The sequence below is a fragment of the Melopsittacus undulatus genome, chromosome 8 (assembly GCF_012275295.1).
Source record: "Melopsittacus undulatus isolate bMelUnd1 chromosome 8, bMelUnd1.mat.Z, whole genome shotgun sequence".
Taxonomy (NCBI): domain Eukaryota; kingdom Metazoa; phylum Chordata; class Aves; order Psittaciformes; family Psittaculidae; genus Melopsittacus; species Melopsittacus undulatus.
The window spans coordinates 10,722,881-10,742,846 of NC_047534.1; the positions used below are offsets into that span (position 1 = coordinate 10,722,881).

At 38.7% G+C, this 19,966-nt stretch overlaps 1 protein-coding gene across 4 annotated transcripts in view; it reads left to right on the top strand.

Moving 5' to 3' along the window:
• Positions 1–19,966, top strand: part of CREBBP (CREB binding protein) — a 99,241-nt gene that overhangs the window by 55,852 nt on the left and 23,423 nt on the right. For 2 of the 4 annotated variants that reach the window (XM_031052057.2, XM_031052056.2), the window contains 13 exons: positions 315–414; positions 820–966; positions 1,423–1,540; positions 4,175–4,367; positions 4,503–4,556; positions 5,763–5,887; positions 6,470–6,658; positions 8,115–8,534; positions 9,166–9,345; positions 9,575–9,761; positions 14,741–14,859; positions 14,994–15,233; positions 15,695–15,783. In XM_031052057.2, the coding sequence (XP_030907917.1) occupies positions 315–414; positions 820–966; positions 1,423–1,540; positions 4,175–4,367; positions 4,503–4,556; positions 5,763–5,887; positions 6,470–6,658; positions 8,115–8,534; positions 9,166–9,345; positions 9,575–9,761; positions 14,741–14,859; positions 14,994–15,233; positions 15,695–15,783 (2,161 nt within the window). The remainder of the gene's footprint in view (positions 1–314; positions 415–819; positions 967–1,422; positions 1,541–4,174; positions 4,368–4,502; positions 4,557–5,762; positions 5,888–6,469; positions 6,659–8,114; positions 8,535–9,165; positions 9,346–9,574; positions 9,762–14,740; positions 14,860–14,993; positions 15,234–15,694; positions 15,784–19,966) is intronic. The other 2 variants (XM_005152485.3, XM_031052059.2) reach the window with 2 other exon arrangements.

The window sequence follows — 19,966 nt, forward strand, 5'->3', positions numbered from 1 at the left end:
TTTCTGGAACTTAATTGATAGTATTATCTTCTTTTTATATTACTGAACTAATCTTAAGAGTTTAGTTAAATAAGCATTTAAGTTAAATTTAAATGTTACTAGACTAGTTTTTGTGGGAACAAAAATGTTCAGACTGAAAGTAACTTGATTGCATAAGTAGCTGCTTATATGTACCACAGGAGATACTATCATAAAGTACTTACCTGATATACTGTTTCTTTTATTAACCAGTTGGGTCAGTAAAGTGTAGTTTTGCTGTGTTATTGTCACAAATTGTTAACTAGGTACCAATGATGTTTTATTTTGTTCCAAAGGAGCCAACCAGATGAACCTTCCCACAGGAGGAATAACAACAGACCAGCAAGCTAATCTAATTTCTGAAACTGCTCTTCCAACATCCCTTGGGACAAATAAGTAATGCACACATCTTTATTCTTGCTCAATTAAGTATTTATTTACACAATTGTGAATGTAAATAAAGAGCATGCTTTAAAAACTAACTGTATTGGTGTGGAAATGACCAGTCACATATATAGCTATGCTATTCTTTCCTATTTCAATTCTGTATCTACCACTTTGTCCCCATAGAGAGTGTACAGATATCTTAACAGTTGTGGTACTTTATCATTCATAGCATGTCTTGTAAATTCCTGAGCTTTGCTGCTTTAGGTGTTGCAGTTTGTTGATACCAGAATTAGAGAATGCTTGATGCAGTAGCTAGAAGTGATGAAAGCAATTACTTAAAAATTACTTCAGGCATCAAACATGCAACAAAACTCCATTCTTGTACTGTAGCAGTCCCTTTTCTTTTTATATTAGCCCACTAATGAATGATGGCACAAATTCTGGCAATGTTGGAAATCTCAGCTCAATGCCAACAGCTGCACCTCCTTCTAGTACCGGGGTAAGGAAAGCATGGCATGAACATGTCACTCAGGACCTGCGCAATCATTTAGTACATAAACTGTAAGTATTCAGCAAAACTCTTTTTCCTGAATGTTTTGAAGAATTTCAATACAGTAGTTCTATCATTAAGTTGAAAGGTTGTTGAGAAAGTTATCAGTGGTGGTTGTCTGACAGCAGGCCACTGAGGATGAGCTGTTACCTTTAACCTTCCTCTTCAGCTCATTTACCTCATTAAGGAATGGGCATGAAACCAGTTCATGTTGCTAGTAAATTTGCACTGTTGTAGTAAATGACTGTTTGAACTCTCGACTGTTAAATCTCACATATTTTTCATCATTGAATTTGCTTTAATCTTGTGGGAAATAATACAATACTGATTTTATTTTTTTTAACCAAACTATTTTGCTATGATTTTACATATCTGGTGTATAAGGGAATGTCTGGGATGATATAAAGCTGGATTGAGGGCTTTTTTTCTCTGAAGAATTTTTCTTTTGTTATTTTTCTTTCTCTTAGTGTCCAAGCCATCTTTCCCACTCCTGATCCAGCAGCACTGAAGGATCGCCGCATGGAGAACTTGGTGGCTTATGCCAGGAAGGTGGAAGGAGATATGTATGAATCTGCTAATAGTAGGGTATGTTGCTGTTTGGTATATGTTAAAAACCAGGAGTACCATGAATTTCATAAGTATAATGAAAAGCACAATTATTCCATATTCTCTTGATGAGGGAAGTCATGTTTTCTGTCTATGACAGTGTTTGTGTAGTCCGAAGCCATCTGATTGATGTCGCTCCAAGTTAATTCACTTCCCTCAGCTCCATGAGAGCTAGACAACAACATCCCAACCCTATTTGCATTCCTCCTGAAAGTGTGATTGATGTGCACGAAGACCGGAGCACAGCTTGCCATTCTTGATGTTTCCCTTACTGACTTTCTCCTTTCTGGAAGTCTGTGTGAATAGTAGTTTGGGAACTTAATGACTCTTTGCAACTGCAATTTTTCCTCTAGGACTCAGTTCTATTGTACTGCTTACCTTTACCCGTATTGTTGGAGTGATTTCTCCCCTACTCAACAGCATTGAGAGAGATTTGGCTAGGACGCATAGCTATTTTGTGTCTCAACATAATAAGGAGTCACTTTGCCTGTGTTTGTCCTTGTGTATAGGAAAACAAGACACAATTCCTGTTCTTGTTCATGATTTTTGCTCTGTCACTAAGGGGTTGCCAGTTCAAACCTGTATTAGTCAGAAGGAGCAAACTCTGTTTGACATGCGGAGGATACTATTTTATTATGATACTTTGCTGATTCTGCTGTAAAGGAACCACTTTCTGAAAGTTTTCATGTGGCAGAGAAAATGTTAGTAGTGCCAATCACCATAGCTGGTGAGATCTTACCTGATCAGAATCTTGAAGTCCTTTCTTAAGTAAAGTGAGGATATCTAAAGAGAGTAGTTAGTGTCATTTTGGGTGATAATCATCCAGTAAGACAGTAGCACTTAGTTGGCACTCTCAGACCATCTCCCAGAAGAGCTGAAGGTGGAATTGAAGTTTTATTTCCTAGAGGTAGATAGGCAGTGGCCATAGATGTAATGATGCTGTTGTGTCTGTATTGGTCAGTGACAATATCATCTTTTCTTTGTGGCTACCAAGAGGTTGTTTAGCAAGGAAGACTGGAGTGTCATCACCCTTTATCACCCTGACAGCTTTAGGAAATTAATTCAGAGAGAACAAAGATTTCATAGATGTATGTATGCATCTAAATACTTTCTCAATAAGGATGAGCATAGTAGACTTCTGTTTATAAAATTAAATGTCTTCTGACCTAGTGTGCTAGAGAAACATGCAGATACATCTGCTCTTCACCTGTTAAAACAGCTGTGAGAGTTTAATTGCCAGAAGTCTCTTTTATGGGAATGCATATAATGTATTTGGCTGCAGGCAGCAAACTTGGAACAATGTAATAACAAGGCCACATGGAATTGCATCTTTCTTCTAAAGGAGCATCCATTCCACTTTGACATTGAAAAACAGATTAGTATGAGGCATGATTGTAAGCATGTTTTACTACACGCTACATGGCTTTAGTATGATGTGCTCCTTGTGGGCACATCCTTTTTTCAGGAATCTTTGTAGTGTGGATGTAGCACATTACATTTACAAGTAGGCATTTAAGCCAGTAGGGGGGAAGGGACTGTAGTGCTTTTAAATTGGGCAGCCAGCAATGTCTGCACTGATGGATTTTTGAGAAACTTGGAGGAGGGAAGTGACCTAAACCCAAAGCTTTGTATTGCGGTTCTGGACTTCTTTAACAAGGTTGATCAGAAATCCCTATCTCTTGTTAAGTTTTCTGAAATGAACTCAATCCTAGTGGAATAACAAAATCTAGTTTTGAGCAAAATTGGATGAAGACAAAAGGATTGTGTGACAGGCATCACTCAACCTTTGCTCCATGTAACCCTGGAGTTCAAAAGAGTGTAAGTGATCCCACAAAAGAAACATAGTCTTGAAGGTTTGAGGGGGGTTTATGCCTTTAACAGGTATATAATCTCATGCACTTAACAATTGCTGGACACACACCTGCCAACAAACAAAATGTCTGTCTTGCTGTGCACTGTGACTGTCTTACTTGATCTGTTGTCAGTGTGGATTGAGTAAAATGTATTTTTCATCTCATACCGGTGTTGTGTTTAGTTGTCTGTTCCTGTGGACTATTTTTCACTGATTTTCTCCATTCCTCTGGGGTTTTGTCTGGTTTTGTTTATTCCCTGCAATGACAGTCGGTAGTCAGACTCCTTAGTAAAAGAGTGGTTCCTCTCTATGTGTAAAAATTGGTCTGTCCTTAACACCTGTCTTCTGAAGTGTAATGAGTGTGTGTTGCTGGAAATGTATTTTTCTTCTGTCTGTGGAAATATTTATTGTGAATATAATGTTTAAAAATAATTTAACACTTGGAAACTAAATCACAACTTCATGTTTCTTATCCAAGCAACAGAGATTCTACAGTTTTCTACTCAGAGCAGGTCTGAAGGATAGCCATAAAGCCAAGTCTTACATATAGAAGTGTTTTTTTTTCTTCCTTTGCTACAGTAAAGCAGTGATGAGACTTTCAGTTTAATAGAATTCTAAAAAGAAATATTTATTTTTCAAATAGGCAGGTGTAGACATTACAAAACCTAAACCAGGTGATACTATTCTCGTAGACTACATGAGTTCTGCTGCTGCTTTCTTATACTTGACACTGAGTACTACTTTTTTTCCCTCTCTTGCAGGATGAATACTATCATTTATTAGCAGAGAAAATCTATAAGATCCAGAAGGAGCTAGAAGAGAAACGGAGGTCTCGTCTTCACAAACAAGGGATGTTGGGGAATCAGCCAGCCTTACAGAGTGCGGGCCCTCAGCCCCCTGGCATCCCACAGGTGGCTGCTGCCATGGGCCAGGCACAGCCCGTGCGGCCGCCCAGTAAGTACTTTGGAGGATGTACTTGTGCATCTCACCTATAGCTCTGCAGAGTTTGTGTGCTTGAGCTCTCATGTGAATCCTGAGTTCATAGTTTAAGTTGGGTTTTTTTCTGACTATACTTCTGTTGTGTTGCAGATGGGCCTATGTCCATGCCAACCGTGCCTATAAGTCGAATGCAGGTTTCTCAAGGTATCTGTATTTTCCTCTCTATATACAATTTATGGGTTCAAAATAATTGTTAGAGTGAAAAGCTGATTTACTGTTTTTCTTATGCAGTCAGGGTGGGGAGAGCTACTGGCTCTCCCTTCTTAGGCATCTTTTTTATTTCTTTATTATTGTTCTGTGGTAGGAACTGTCTTGGTGCTGTCTTGTCTTAAGACTTGCAGTATGTACGCAAAACTTTGCTAGCAATTGCAAAGTAATTTCAGAAAGAGAAGAGCACAAGCACAAATACTGTGGATAATCTCATTTAAAACACTGTAAAGGGGCAGGGGGAGAGAGATGTTGCCATGTTTTCATCAGTTAAGTAGCCAAAAATACACCTGTAGCTGGAAACTTAGCACTTGAATCCTAGAGTATGTACAACTAATAATGTCCTTTCTTGGTTTCTGATGCAAAGTGCGTCTGAAAGAGCCTTGTAGCTTGTTTTTAGCGCTCATGGCTTGCCATTGCTCATTTAGCCTCCTCTGGGTGGGTTTTTTTTTCTCTGAAAAATCCTGTGACTTTTAGGTGCTTCAGTTTTTTCCAGTTACTGTATTTTTTTGAATCAGAGTTAGTGTAAGTTGAAACTTGTATTGAAATGTCCTTGAAGTTACATCCTTTTAAAATGCATTTCAGTAGGAAAAAAAGTTGATAATGTGTATAGCTCAATTATTTATTTACACATTTATTACTAATAGACAAGTTTGGGGGGTTTTTTGGAGGGGTTAAATGTTTGTATAAATAGCACAACACCCATTAAGCGTATTATTACTAGCTTCTGTCCTGAGTTGCCTTCATATATACAAGATGTGTTTTTATTATATTTACTTCAACCATTTCAGTCAGCCCTCACTAAAACATTGCTGTTTCAAAGCAAACACTTGATTTTAATAAATCATCCCAAGGTATCATTTACACATAGCATCCTGTCTTTGCACATCATCCCTACTCTTCATCTACTGCATTTTAATCTTTAACCAAAAATTATATTTCACCTTAACTGATATTCCTCTAAATACCTCTTGCATCCTGATTTGTCTCTTAAGCCAAGTAATTTGAACAAAATTAAAAGAGAAAGAGAAGTGTAGGGCAGTCAAACTTCAGTTATAATAAATATTAATTTCATAATAGAGTATACATATGTAAATTCTGATGACTTTTTCCTAATGAGTTGTTTTGGGAATGTATTTGCAGGAATGAATCAGTTTAACCCCATGTCCATAGGGAATGTACAGATGCCACAAGCACCCATGGGACCCCGTGCAGCTTCTCCAATGAACCACCCTGTACAAATGAACAACATGGGTGCTGTTCCTGCGGTTCGTACTTCTTACTACTAAGTTCTTCTCAAAATTGGTTGATTACATTTTAGTGGTGTTAATGCTATTCTGAAAAGGTGGTGTCACAGAGGGGTATTGTAAATTGTAGGGTAATTTCATGGAAATTGACAGTCTGTCAGGCTCTTATTGAGGCAAAACTACAAAACAAAACAACCAAACCAAAACAACTTTAGAGGGGTAGATACCAGATATGAAATAATCTCCAGCAGTTTGTGCAAGATGATAGTTCTTTCAGAAACTCTTTGCATTTTATATATGTTCTTTATTCCTCTATTAAGACATGGTTTTATTCTTTTTATTCTGAATTATTAGCTCAGAGAACAAAGCAGAGTTAGCACTCTTAGTAGAGTTTTGAATATTACCTCTTTGAAAAGAACTTCATCATGAATACCATGAAAAAAATGCTAGTTATAGGCATATGCCCATTTCCACTTGGTTTACTGAAATCAATTTTCTTTCTATTTTTTTTGCCCTATCTTTTGATTACATTGAGGGTATCTTCTTTTGTCTTCCTACACAATATCAGATGGCAATATCCTTAATTTGGGTGTTACTTTTTAGATGGCAATGTCTCCTTCCCGAATGCCTCAGCCACAGAACATGATGGGAGCTCATTCCAACAATATGATGGGTCAGGCTCCTACCCAGAACCAGTTCCTGCCCCAGAATCAGTTTCCAGCATCCACTGGGGCTATGAATGTAAACAATGTGGGCATGGGTCAATCAACAGCCCAGGCTGGGGTGGCACAGGTGAGATATTGTCTATTGCTTGAGTTATGCTAATTACTTTGTTCTAATTTATTTAATTTGTCTGTTTATTTATATTTATATATCCACTGTTTATTGTGGCCATCCCTGACTTTGGGGGATACTGGGTTACATTTGCCTTCTTCATAAGCTCTTGTATTACTTATTTACATATGCTAACTGGGGGGCAGTGCCCTGTAATTTCCCATTTAAATTCTAAAAAAAAATGCATTCTGATGAGATTTTTAGGGGGAAAAGTTAGTTCATGGGACATCTGTGAGCATATGCTTTTATCTTTGTGTGGACCTGAGTAGCTAGACTCTAAATCAGGAATTGCAACAAAGTGCTTATTGAAGATTTTTCAAACTTTGTTTTAACCTTTCTACTTCTGAAGAGAAAATTGGGGGATTTATGTAACATTTTTCCATTAACAGCAGCGGTCAGTGAAGTAGTGGCTGTGCTTAAGATGCTGAAGTATATGCTTTTCCACAGGAGAGGCTTGTCTTTTAACTTGGAGTTCTAGTAATTTAGGTTAGTTGGGACCTTCAGAGTTTTCTGGTCAGTCCCATCCTCAAATGAGAGAGAACTGAGATTACAGAGGGCTCTGTCAAGTCAAGTATGGAATATGTGTGGGATGAAGCATCTACAATTTCTTGGGCCATGGCTCAACTTTTTTGACCACTTTTGAGGTGAACGTTTTTTTCTTAATGCACTTAGTTCAATAAAACTGACTCTATACAAGCAATATAGAACTATGTTTTAAATTTCAAAACTCATCTGTAAGAACACTGATTTGGATTCAAGTAAGAAATACATCTAGGGATAAGAATATTCTTTTTTTACTGCTGGTTATCTGATGCAATCATTAGTAAAATGTACTAAATATAAAATAGTAAATGTAGTTGAAAAGTCTGTGCACATCCAGAATACTTTATTGTTGCTGTTCTGAAAAACAAATGCAAGGTTTTCTTAAGCATCTGGAGTAGTCTAATTAGAAATTAAAAGAAAAAACCAAACCAACACACACCACCTTTTTAAGTGTTGCACTGTGCCCAGGGTAGGCATTAAATAAGTTTAACTGTCTCCTAAAGCAGGGCTGCTCTAGAGAGCTGGCCTAAAATGTGTATTTTCTTGAAAGCATTTGTATGCAAAACCTGACCTTTGCCCAGCTAATGACATGATTTAGAGGTTTTCTGCATGTGGATTTCTTTGTTACTCAAAGATGGTGAGGATTCCCTCTCTGCGAGTAGAATAAACATGAAAAGGTGTACATGGCACATCTAGGTCTAGGAGCAGGGTCTTTGAAAATGATCAGAGAAATCAGAGCATAGTCATTTGCAATAGTAGCATTTCATATACCTGATCTCACATTTATATTTAGTGATTCTGTTAAAGAAGGCTTCAGTGCTTTTTGAGAGTTTTTGGAGTCACATATCTGTAACACAGTCTCTCTTTCTAGCAGGGGCAGGTTCCCAGTGCTGCTCTTCCAAACTCCATGAACATGCTAGGACCACAGAGCGGGCAGTTACCATGTCCACCAGTGACCCAGCCACCTCTACATCAGACTACACCTCCTGTGTCCACTGCTGCTGGGATGCCACCTATCCAGCACCAAACATCAACAGGAATGACTCCTCCTCAGCCCGCAGCACCCACTCAGCCATCGACACCGGTCTCATCTTCAGGACAAACACCAACACCGACCCCGGGTTCTGTTCCAAACGCGACACAGACACAAAGTACACCTACAGGGCAGACTGCCGCACAGGCTCAAGTCACACCGCAACCTCAGACCCCAGTTCAACCCCAGTCTGTGCCAACCCCACAGCCATCTCAGCAACAGCCAACATCTGTGCAGGCACAGCCACCTGGCACTCCAGTAAGTACCAGCTAGTTGCATTTTTCTTGTGTAGTGACATTCCACAAAAGTTCACCCTACATATAACACCATGTCGTGAATATGTAGAGCCTGTGGTTGTCAATAGTAGCTTCTATGTTAGACCAAAGGGTTCATTATAGAGATGTGTAAAAATGTGTGTTCAGATGTTCTCAGTATTTTTTGAAGGAGGGGGGTGCCTTGAATGACTTTGAACTGCTCAAAATAAAAATTGCAGCAGTGTGCAGAAAGATGAGGTATAACAGGCCTGATGTTATATTCGGCCTTAATCAGAATTGGTCTTGACCGATCTTGAGATTTGCATAGGGTTTTTTTTTTCTTCTAAGAATCAGTCAGGACAAATGCACGTTTCAAGGGATGTACAGTGTTTTGCTGGGCAGGTGTTTTCTCTGTAAAAGAAGCCGCTTTGGGGCAGAATTCTTCCTTGGCTTCTCCTCCATAAAGCAGAGTTATTAAATATGGGATATTGAAACTTGGCTACAGTAAGCTCCTGTATCCATGTTCTGCACTGTTCTAGAATATCATCTCATGTCTCTTTTGTGCTGTTCATTTTTAGTAAAGGAAAATATTTCTATATATGCAGTGTCTTTCTTTTGTACTGTTTTTACAACAGCTATCCCAGGCAGCAGCTAGTATTGATAACAGGGTCCCCACCCCTGCCTCAGTTGCTAGTGCTGATACGAATTCCCAGCAACTAGGACCAGATGCACCAATGCTAGAAAGCAAATCAGAAGTTAAAACTGAAGAAACTGAGCCAGAGACTAGTGAGACACAAGTGGAAGCTAAGACTGAGGTAAATGAGATTCTATACAGCTTAACTGAAAGCAGTGATAGATATAAAAGCACTTAATAATGTGTCTGAATTGGTGAGCTAAGGGGTGAGAGGAGGATAGTTACTGGAAAGTAACTGTCCTGAGGAAAGCCATGGATGGAGAGTGCTTCGACAATCTCAGACTAATATTTCGATGTCTGAAGTTTGGGTTGTAGATTTAATAGTACATCTTGTTGCATCCTTTCTTAAGGTGGAGGAGGATTTACAAGGATCTTCACAAACAAAAGAAGAAACAGATGGAACAGAACTGAAACAGGAGCCAATGGAAATAGAAGAGAAGAAGCCTGAAATAAAAGTAGATGTTAAAGAGGAAGAGGAGAGCGGCAGTAATGGAACCACTTCACAATCCACATCACCATCTCAGCCCCGCAAAAAAAGTATGTGCATGAAAACTGGTTTTTTTGTGCATTTAGCTTTCCCTAGCATTTGTTATCCACGGTCTCAGCTGCTGCTGGAATGTTTGTTTTGCACGTGTTCCAACACGTGGAGCTCTAGATCAGTACTCTAGCTTGGTTTTGAAAGTAGGATTCCTTTAATGTTACATGAATCATGGGGTTAAAAGCATGTCACTGTGGTCTTGGTCACGGCAGTCTTCTCACAGACTCCAGTTTCTGCTCAGAAGCACCAGAACAGTGATAAACTGGAGAATTATGTGTATAAATCTCTCCCTGTACATCTTGGCCAGTGTGTTTCAGGGGAGCTCAGCGTAGATAAGAGTGCTCTCAGTAATCAAGAATACCTGTTGCTCTGCTTTTCTATTAGAGGATGCACATACTGCCCTCATACTGAGTTTCAGCATTCACTTCTTTGAGAATCTGGTGCTTAAACTCCACTCCTTGATCTGTATTCCTGCAAGCCTTGACTGCTGCAATAGACTGAAACTTTTTCTAGGGTCCTGTGTTATTTTCAGTGTTGTGTTAATTTGAAAGCATTCTTCTCAGAAGTGGTTAGGTCAGTAGTCTCCTCAGTTAATCTACAGTGTCAGCATAAGTTTAGGTGTGGGTGTCCGTATTATGTATTTTTTCAAAAGGGATCTTGATGGCATTACAGATTTTGAATGGACTTACATAATTGATTGCATGCCCTGGGTTAAAAAGAGATAAATGAATAAGATTGTTAAAACAGGCAGAAATAAATTACTTGTCATGCAGGCTTTGTGGGAGCCTGCAGGTAAGTTTTTGGATTCAAAAACCTTAGCTGTTTAGAGACCTCTGTGTCTTGGCATCCACTTTTTTGAGATGATGTTTTCTGTGAGTGGTTTTTAGTTTTTGACCAAAGGTAAGCTTCCAACATGCTACGAATGTCAAAAAAGAGAGTGGTGATCCATTTAATTACCTTTTTTTTTCCTTCTTTCTTTGAAAAAGAAGCTGCATATAACTATATTAGTGGAAAATTACATGTGCAAGCTTTCCAGAATGTGATCAAGTAATCATAATATTTGAAAGTTTATGCAGCTTGAATCTTGATCTCCTGTATATGCTTTAAGTTATATTTAATTACTAAGCATAATACTTTTATGACAAAATGCTATAAAATGCGTTTTTCTGTAGATGGTGTTTTCAGTTTGTAGCACAGTGGGCCGGCCAAATGAGAGTATGCTGCAGAATTAAGTGGCAGAGCCTGTCTCACGCAAAATGTAACATAGGGAGTGGAAAGCGTATTAGCATTTATAAGCCAGTTATATTCCCAGTGGAAATAATCACTGCTGCTTGTTAGAAGGAGTGCACTTGCAAGCAAATTGAGGCGAGAGGTAGAAAGAGGAAAGTCCTTGCAGAATTAGTTCGTGGAAGTTGGCTGTGTCCTTCTGCTGATTCAGTCTGGGTTACTACGCATTTCCAATGCCTCATTTAGTAATGAAGTTTTATCTTGGAAATAGTTTCACTAAGTAACCATGTAGTATAATATGTGTGCAGTGTGGGCAGGTACAACCATATACGCAACTTATATGCTGAAATTTTCTCACCAAGTAGTTTGTCCAACTTCAATACAGCATTTGTATTAAAATGCTAAATAAGAGTTATTTGAGGGTCAATACTGTGAAGCATGCTTAAGGGTTACATGGTATTTAAAAACTGCTTATGAGACTCATGGAGTTTTGCATAGGTTACAGAAGTGTAACCTGTTTCCTTGAAACCAGATTCATGAGGCTTACCCCACAGTAACCTGGGATGTAGCAGGTACATGCTACAGCTATGAAGGGGAAGGCTCATGGCTGGAGATGTCAGAGACTGCATGCTCTAACATAGCTTAGCGAGTTATAGCCTGATATGTTAATGTTTGAAAGGGTTCACCTGGACCTCATTGGATTGTTTTTCTGGGTACAGGTGACATAGTTGTGGAGGTGGAATCTCATCTGTTTATACCAACCACCCAGGTGTACTTAACTCCATTGGCTTGGCTGTGTTCACTTAATACAACTAGTTTGTAACCTGACTGAAGTGATGGGGAATACTGTATGGGCTAGAAAAACAGACCAAGATAATACTGCTGAGATACTGGTCTGCTCAGTTCACTTACACCTGAATTTTTGTAGTTGAGCTTTTTTGGAGAATTGCAGACATCCCTTCAGCAAGCTCCTCTTCCTCATCAAGGGTTTGCCTTCATAAATGCAGGCAACCAGACCCTTCTGAATTCAGGGATTGGCTTGGTTTTGGTTTTTGGTTTTTTTTTCCCTGCATATCTAATGTGAGCAAGAAAAGAATGGGTTCGGTTTCTTGCATATTCCCTTGCAAAAGAAACAGGATGATATTCATCTGAGTAGCTTCTGTCTCCTCGTCATAGGTGCCTGCCTTAGTTTGACCTCCCAAGGTTAGTTTTACTATTTTCTTCCCTTCTTTATAAGACATAATAATACAAAACCTGCAAGGGATTGGTTTGGGAGGGTTATTCAGGTGTATTGTCCTTACTGTTTTGAAAACGTCTTCATCTTCCTTTACAAATTTTCTCCTTGGTAGTTACAAGCAGGATTTCCTCTGAAAGAAATACAAATCTAAAAAGGTAGCATTAAACTCTTTTCTGGCAGATAATACGTTATCATGATTCAGGCAAAGATCCCATTTTCTTTTTTCCACCCACACATCCAAGACAAAAATGAGTAAATGGATGCCAGCTCCTTACAAAGACTATCCAGCTACCAGATGAGAACCAGGAGCATTTAACTTTGGAAAAGGATAGAGGGGAAAACAGAAACTTTCGTGTAAAATCTGTGTAGAAGGAGATCCTATAAGAAAACATTCTGTTACTAGTCGTATTCTTAAAGGCAGAGCAGCTTTTTTGCTGCTAAAGACAAAGACCGCTTTTCTTCACTTTTTTAGGTCAAGTCATAAATCAAAATAATAACTGGGTTTTTATTTCTATTTTTTCAAACTTCTAAAATGAAAGTAGCTTTTAAATTTTATCAGGAAAGATAATTGGAATTCAAGGAACTTGGCAAAAGTTGTGCTGAGTCTCTGTAGTATGGATTTAAATTAAGATTGCATTTAATTGAAAGATAGTCTAGCTTAGTGGTATGCTGTTCCAGGGATCGGTGTGGGGAAAATTCTCAAAGAAATGTCAAGTAATTGGCCAGAATAGATTATTAAAAGGTGCTTTTGACCTTTAAATTTTATTAACTAATTCAGATTATCAGATTATGAACTGCTTGAGTCAGAACAGGATGGTTCCAAAAGCAATAGAGAATAATACTTCTCATGAATAGAATTTAATATTTCCTTCTCAAGAATTCCTTCTCAAGGAATTTTTCCTTCTCAAGAATTGTCTCAATACAATGACTTAGTAGTTGTTCATAAAACTTTGAGAGCAGATGATAGGGTTCCCCTCCTAGAAAGGTGCCACCATACATGGTATTGATCAATCTGGAAAAGAAATGCCATTTTATGGGGACTGAGATTGGGACAACAGCTGAGATGATCATCAGGTTGCATTCATTGTTGTTCTTAGCTCATCTCATTTTTAATCTGCTGAGTCTGAGTTCGATAGTAGCAGCATAAGGTCTTGATATAACTCTAAGACAGGCCCTTGCAAAAGCCCTTCTGGCAGCTTGCTTAGTCTTTTGCCGTAATTTGGGTGGTATCTTGCCTGTTGTGTATGTGAGCAGCAATCATTCCTCTCTCTCAAGGCAGTGCACTCAAATGGTTGTACACTTTTCATCCTGGCTAACAGTTTCCAAGAACTGCAGCATTTACAAATGGCTATAAAAATTGAGAACGTAACACTTCAAAACTTCTTCCATGTAGTGTCAACTTAATTTCTTGTCTTGCTTTATTTTGTGTGTGATTTCGATGAGTGCGGCTGACATGAACAGACTTCTCTCAGAAATACCTCCCAAATGAAAATCGGGGGGGGGGAACTTTTTTAAAATCATAGGTTTTTTTTTTAACCTGAAGTCACAAAAAGCAATTTATATCTTGCGAAAATAGCAGTTGAGTGAAAGAAGCTATGATCAGCTTTGAAGGGGTCACTGTAGCCCTGTTGATTTAAATGCTTTGACAGAACTCCTAATTGCGCCCTTTTCCTGGTATCATTCTTATTTCAGCCAGGTAGATAAATATTAGATGCCATCTTGCTTCCCTTATTTGTCTTTCTCTTTTTTTTTTATTCTCAATAATAGGCATTCTTTCCTATTTTAAGACTTTGTTCCTAAGGAAATAAATGTAATTACACCGCTGAGATGTTCAAAGAGCTCTCCAAGTTATCATTATTTTTCAGAAAATGCATTGCCTTTCTTGTCCTTGTCATTGACTATTGAAAGAAATGCGGCTGTTGCCATGCCACTGTTGCCAAGTGGTTGTAATGATGCATATAAATCTGAAAGTATTAACACTTTAAAAATCAATTAACAGTGCATCAGTTCAGGAGCGTTTGTATACTATGGCCAGGAAATCCCTATGCCAACTATCAAGACATCTGGTTACTCTTTGTAGAGTTGGCTCTTCTTTGGCCTTGTCCACTGTGGTGTTCTGCAAGAAGTGTCTTGCCTAGGAAACAGCAAACAAGGTTAGAAAATAGGGAGAGGGAAATATGCTTCATCTCTTTTCTGGAGAGCTAAGGTTCATCCACATTAAAGCAATTGAATTAATTTTGCTCTGGAGAAGTACTTCTTTTTATGTGCTAAAATATATATCACTATCAACTACAGTTGTTCCTGCCTACTTATTATGGGAATGTCACCTACTGTGATTTGAGTAAACAAAAGCTGTGCAGTAGCCTCTTGATTGTAAGTTTTACCTCTAATCAGCTATGTAGATCAGGAAATCCCTTTAAAGATTTTTATGCTAACATAGTTCTTTTTTAGGGGAATCAAGAGGTTAAGAAACACAGAAGGAAATTTTCTAACCTTTCTGACTTTCATTAACAGTTTTCAAACCTGAGGAGCTGCGACAGGCTCTCATGCCTACCCTTGAAGCTTTGTACCGGCAGGATCCAGAGTCTCTACCTTTTCGACAGCCTGTGGATCCCCAGCTTTTAGGGATTCCGGTGAGTTGGCATTAAAAAAAACATAAAGTGTTTGTGTGTTTTGTCTTTGCTCATATAAACGTTTTCTCTTTTCTGTTCAACATACTGTGAATAGTTGACATCTTAAAAATAAGGGGCTTTGTGTGTGTTTGAAGGACTACTTCGACATTGTGAAGAATCCTATGGATCTTTCAACCATTAAACGTAAATTGGATACTGGGCAGTACCAAGAGCCCTGGCAGTATGTGGACGATGTTTGGCTGATGTTTAACAATGCCTGGCTCTACAATCGCAAGACTTCCAGGGTCTACAAGTTTTGCACTAAGCTCGCAGAGGTGTTTGAACAAGAAATTGATCCTGTAATGCAATCACTTGGCTACTGTTGTGGGCGCAAGGTATGTATTCCATGGATGGAGTTGTATCCTTCCAAAGAACTTGGCTTGATTAATCAGATAAAACATGAGCTTTGCAGACTCTTAAAAAAAAATTGCAGTAGTGAAAGGTTTGCTAGAAGTTTGGCTTTATTATAAATAAGCTAAAAGCTAAAAAAGGTAGCATCCTTCTTGCTGCTATTGTTATTGTTGTAATTTTCTCCCTTGGAGAACACCTTTTTTGGTCATTGACGACATTAAAATGCTTTGCTTGTTTCCTATGTCTGTTGCAATGAAGTAGGTGATTAGAGGGTCATCTCTTTAACTTAGTTAATAATTGTAATTAAGAAAGCTGTGCTGATACATTTGCAATAGTGTGAAAGAGCTTGATAAACATAATATGTTATGATGCCTGTAAGCATCAGGTTTGTCTAATAGATACTTGATTACATTTTAAAGCTTCTTTTCTCACTGTTGTTTTGCAGTATGAGTTTTCTCCACAGACGTTGTGCTGCTATGGCAAGCAGCTGTGTACTATTCCTCGTGATGCTGCCTATTACAGTTACCAAAATAGGTAAGTCCATGATGGTTTTATTCCCCCCCCCCTTATTCAGGAAATGAGATCCTTTGAGTTCTCTGCACATACAGAGGAGAAGGATTATTAACTTTCTTTCCTTTGTCAGCTCAGTCAAGAAAAAGTTCCTTACATAACTTTGCATGCTGTCCTTTTGCAAGTGACCCCTTAGTTTCCTGTACTGCAGTTTGATGCTCACTGTTCCTAAGTACTTGCTTTTATTTAGGATGCACCATACATCATGTAAGTGGAAGTGAATTTGTCATATTTCCCACAAAATGAGTAGCAGGGTGCTGAAGGAAAAAGGCCGGAATTGCACAAAGGCACATGTTACCTTGTTCTGGGAGAAATGTAAAAAAGTACACAGGTTTATGCTTGTCAGAATTAGTGTCAGAATTTGCAGAGTAAGGGATATAGTGATTGATTGCAAGACTTACATTCTCTATTGCTAGCTAGTACTTAATTCTATATAAGTTAGCTTTGAATTAGCATTGAAAACTACCCAGAGACTCCTGAGAAGCTGTGACAATTGTCTCTTATTTCGTAATTGGTATTAGGATTTGGTATTTGTATGATTTTTAAACAATTATACATAATAAAACTAAATTTCCACTTAGTGCTTAAATCAACAGTGCTGTAATAACAAAATAAACTTAGAACTTGGCTTTGGTTTTGGTTTCCTAGATAATGTTTCCCCTCCCCAAATGCAAACCATAAATAGACTGACACTCAGACTTCCTTTTCCCTGTTTAAAACAAAGTTATGAATTACTTTCCATAGGCTTGGCAGGCTATATGTTTTGCCAGCTTAAAGGTGCACGTCAGGCTGTTGTCTAACTGAAGTTAAGGAATTGATTTGGACAGTCAGTGCTTGCATTTATTCTCTCTAAGGGGAATCCCTACATCACCAAACATGCTGTAAGATAGTGCAAGACTGTTGTGTACGACCTAGCTGAAGCAGCACAGTGTGGGAGATGAAGGCATGTCGTCTTAAATTGTATGCTGGGTTTTAGGTGGCCTTTGTGAGGCAGATGCTACTGACATGGAGGAATGTAAATTCATGAGATCTCATAAAAGGTTTTATACAGCCACTGTGAACTCTGAAAATAGTCTGGGCAGAAATAAAGCAATTAAAATGCATTTAAAGAGCACTCAATACTGGAAGTGGGGGGAAAATAACCCTTAAATACCAGCTTTTAAGTGGTAAAATTTCAGATACTTTCTATGTTATATGTCCAGGTAGTGCTGTATTTGAAAAGCAGCTTCAAGAATAATTGAAGGAATCATTTTTAATTTAAGGTTTTTTCTGTTATATTTTTCCTGTTTAAGTCAGTGTTTAATCATATGGATTACTGAGTGGAAGGCAGTGTTGGTTGCTAGCAAGTACAGGCTTGATGGGGCAGTGGGCTCCTCTAGAATCAGCAGTGCAATATTTCCTGCCTGTTATAAATGTGATAGCCCATTTACATTGAGTTTAGCCTAAAAGGGTAGTAAAAAAAAGGAGGTGATTTGTCTTAAGTGTCAGTAGGCCAGCAGCAGAACAGAAGTAGGTGTAGATTTCTGTTGATCCAGATGTTGTGAGGAAGGGTTGAGTTTGGGGTTTGGGGTGGGTTTGGCTTGGGGTAGTATGAGGTTTTTTATTTTGGGCCAACTAAATCAACTGATAAATGGGGTTTTTGGTTTGGGTTTTTTTTGGGAAAATATTTCTAAAGCTCAATCACCATATTTTTAAATGTGCATTTGGACTGTCAGATCATAGAAAGCCCTTATTCATCAGATATATTGCTCTAAAACAGTCAAAGTAACTGTTTCCTGTGATAGTGATCTTCAGATCTTAGTTTTTTTATAACCAAATATTAGTGAAAAACACATTCTGTTGTTCCAACAGGTCTTTAACTGGTCAGATGTGTTTGACTTTTTCCATTTGCAGAACAGACAAAATGGGGTGTTCTTCAAGTTCAGTGTATCACATAACCTAAATTACAACTAATAGGCACCACAGAATAAATGAACTCTGGCACTACAGTTCAGTAATTAAGAGTTATTTTTTTTGTAGAGAACTGTTGGGCTTCCATAGGAAAGCAGAAGCTTAGGTTAAGTGTTCAGAAAATACACTTCATATGTGACTATCCATTTGAGAACACTGTTTTTTTATATCAGTACTAACATCCAATTACTTATTTAGAATTTCCATTGAATGCACTTAATTACATCTGGAAATTCACCTGTTAATAGAGAGATTGAGCATTTTCTGGCCTTTGGTATGGAACCATACTGTTACTCTTTGATAAAAGGGAATGACTCATCTGAACAGTCTGCATTTGAAAAGTTTTTCATTTTTGATGTGATGCAGTAAGTACATTCTTCGGATTTTCTGTGACACGTATAACTAGAATACTGTATGCTTTGGGGTTTGCTGAGTATTTCCAGTGACATGCAAAAGTCAGTGATTTACAAGCAAGCCTCCCTTTCTTAGAGTCCATATTCATAATAAGTTACAGCTATTGTTTCACCTTGGTTATTTTATGGACAAATGTTCATGATCTTTAGGTGACTCATTTTCACTGTATTTCAATTTTTATTTCCTCATTTTAGTATCATGCGTTAAGGCTTGATTCTTGCTAGTGCTAAGGCTTTGGTTCTGCAGGATCTAGAATCCTGTGATATCCCCTGTGGATCTGGAGCACGTGCTTAACACACTGTGAAACCAAAGGCCTCATCCCCGCAAGACTGAGCTTGCTGCAGCATGAGCAGAGGGCAGAATACCTGTGCTGGTGAAGCTAGTTGGAGTTCTGCAATGTAACTTAAATCCAGTATCGAAGGCAACCTCATTGCTCAGTTTCATGAGTGCTTTGAAAGCCCATAAATTATTCTGAAAATGGATTAGAATTAACCTTTTCTTGGGATTGTTTAAATGTAGGAAAGTATTAACTATTAACAGGAGCCTTTACCATGGATTTTTTCTGGTGTTTGGGAGGTTCCTTCTGTGTTTCAGTCCTTCCCAATCTGACTCTTAAAAGGAGCAACCTGTTAGTAAGGAAAATAATTAGCTTTTTAATTGAAGAAAAATTTAAAGAGGCATATTATAGAAAATAAAGGACATAAAATTTTATATTCTTTTACACACTGAACTTGTAATGTTTAGGGTTTGGGGTGGGTTTTTTAACTCTCAAACAATACTGTATCCATTTAGGGGTACGAAGTAAGTGAAACTAGTGTAAATGAGATTTGCAGTGTCAATATCCAGTCCTGAAATTATCTTGTAATACTGGTCTGTAACAACCATGATATGTGATCAAGAGGAACCTGTGGATGAAGAACTCTACAGACAAATAGGAAAAGCCTCACACTCGCAGGCCCTTGTTCTCATGGGGGACTTCAACCACCCTGACATCTGTTGGAGCTACAGCACGGCCTGGCACAAGCAATCCAGGAGGTTTCTCGCTTGTGTGGAAGACAACTTCCTTCTGCAAGCAACAAAGGAGCCGAAGAGGAGAGGTGCCCTGCTTGACCTTGTGCTCACCAACAGGGAAGGGCTCATTGGAAATGTGACTCTCCAGGGAAGTCTTGGATGCAGTGATCACGAGATGGTCGAATTTGAGGTCCTCAGGACAGTGAGAAGAGCGTGCAGTAAGCTCACTGCCCTGGACTTCAAGAGAGCAGACTTTGGGCTCTTCAGGAACCTGCTTAGCAAGGTTCCATGGGATATAGCCCTAGAGGGCAAGGGGGCCCAGGACTCTTGGTTAACATTCAAAGATCACCTGCTGCAAGCTCAGGAGTGTTGCATCCCAACTAGAAGGAAGTGCAGCAGGAGAGCCAGGAGACCTCCTTGGATGGATAAGGAGCTGCTGAGAAAAATTCACAGGAAAAAAGAGGCTTATAAAAGGTGGAAACAAGGACAGGTGGCCTGGGATGAATACAGGGATGTTGTCAGGGTAGTTAGGGACCAAGTTAGGAAAGCTAAGGCCCAATTGGAGCTAAACTTGGCAAGGGATGTTAAAGATAATAGGAAGGGATTTTATAGGTATGTAGCGGCAAAAAAACAGACTAAGGACAATGTAGGCCCCCTCTGGAAACTTTTGGGTGAACTGGCTACACAGAACTTGGAGAAGGCTGAGGTTCTGAATAGCTTCTTTGCCTTGGTCTTCACTGGCAAAGGCTCTGACCGCGGCACCCGAGTCTTG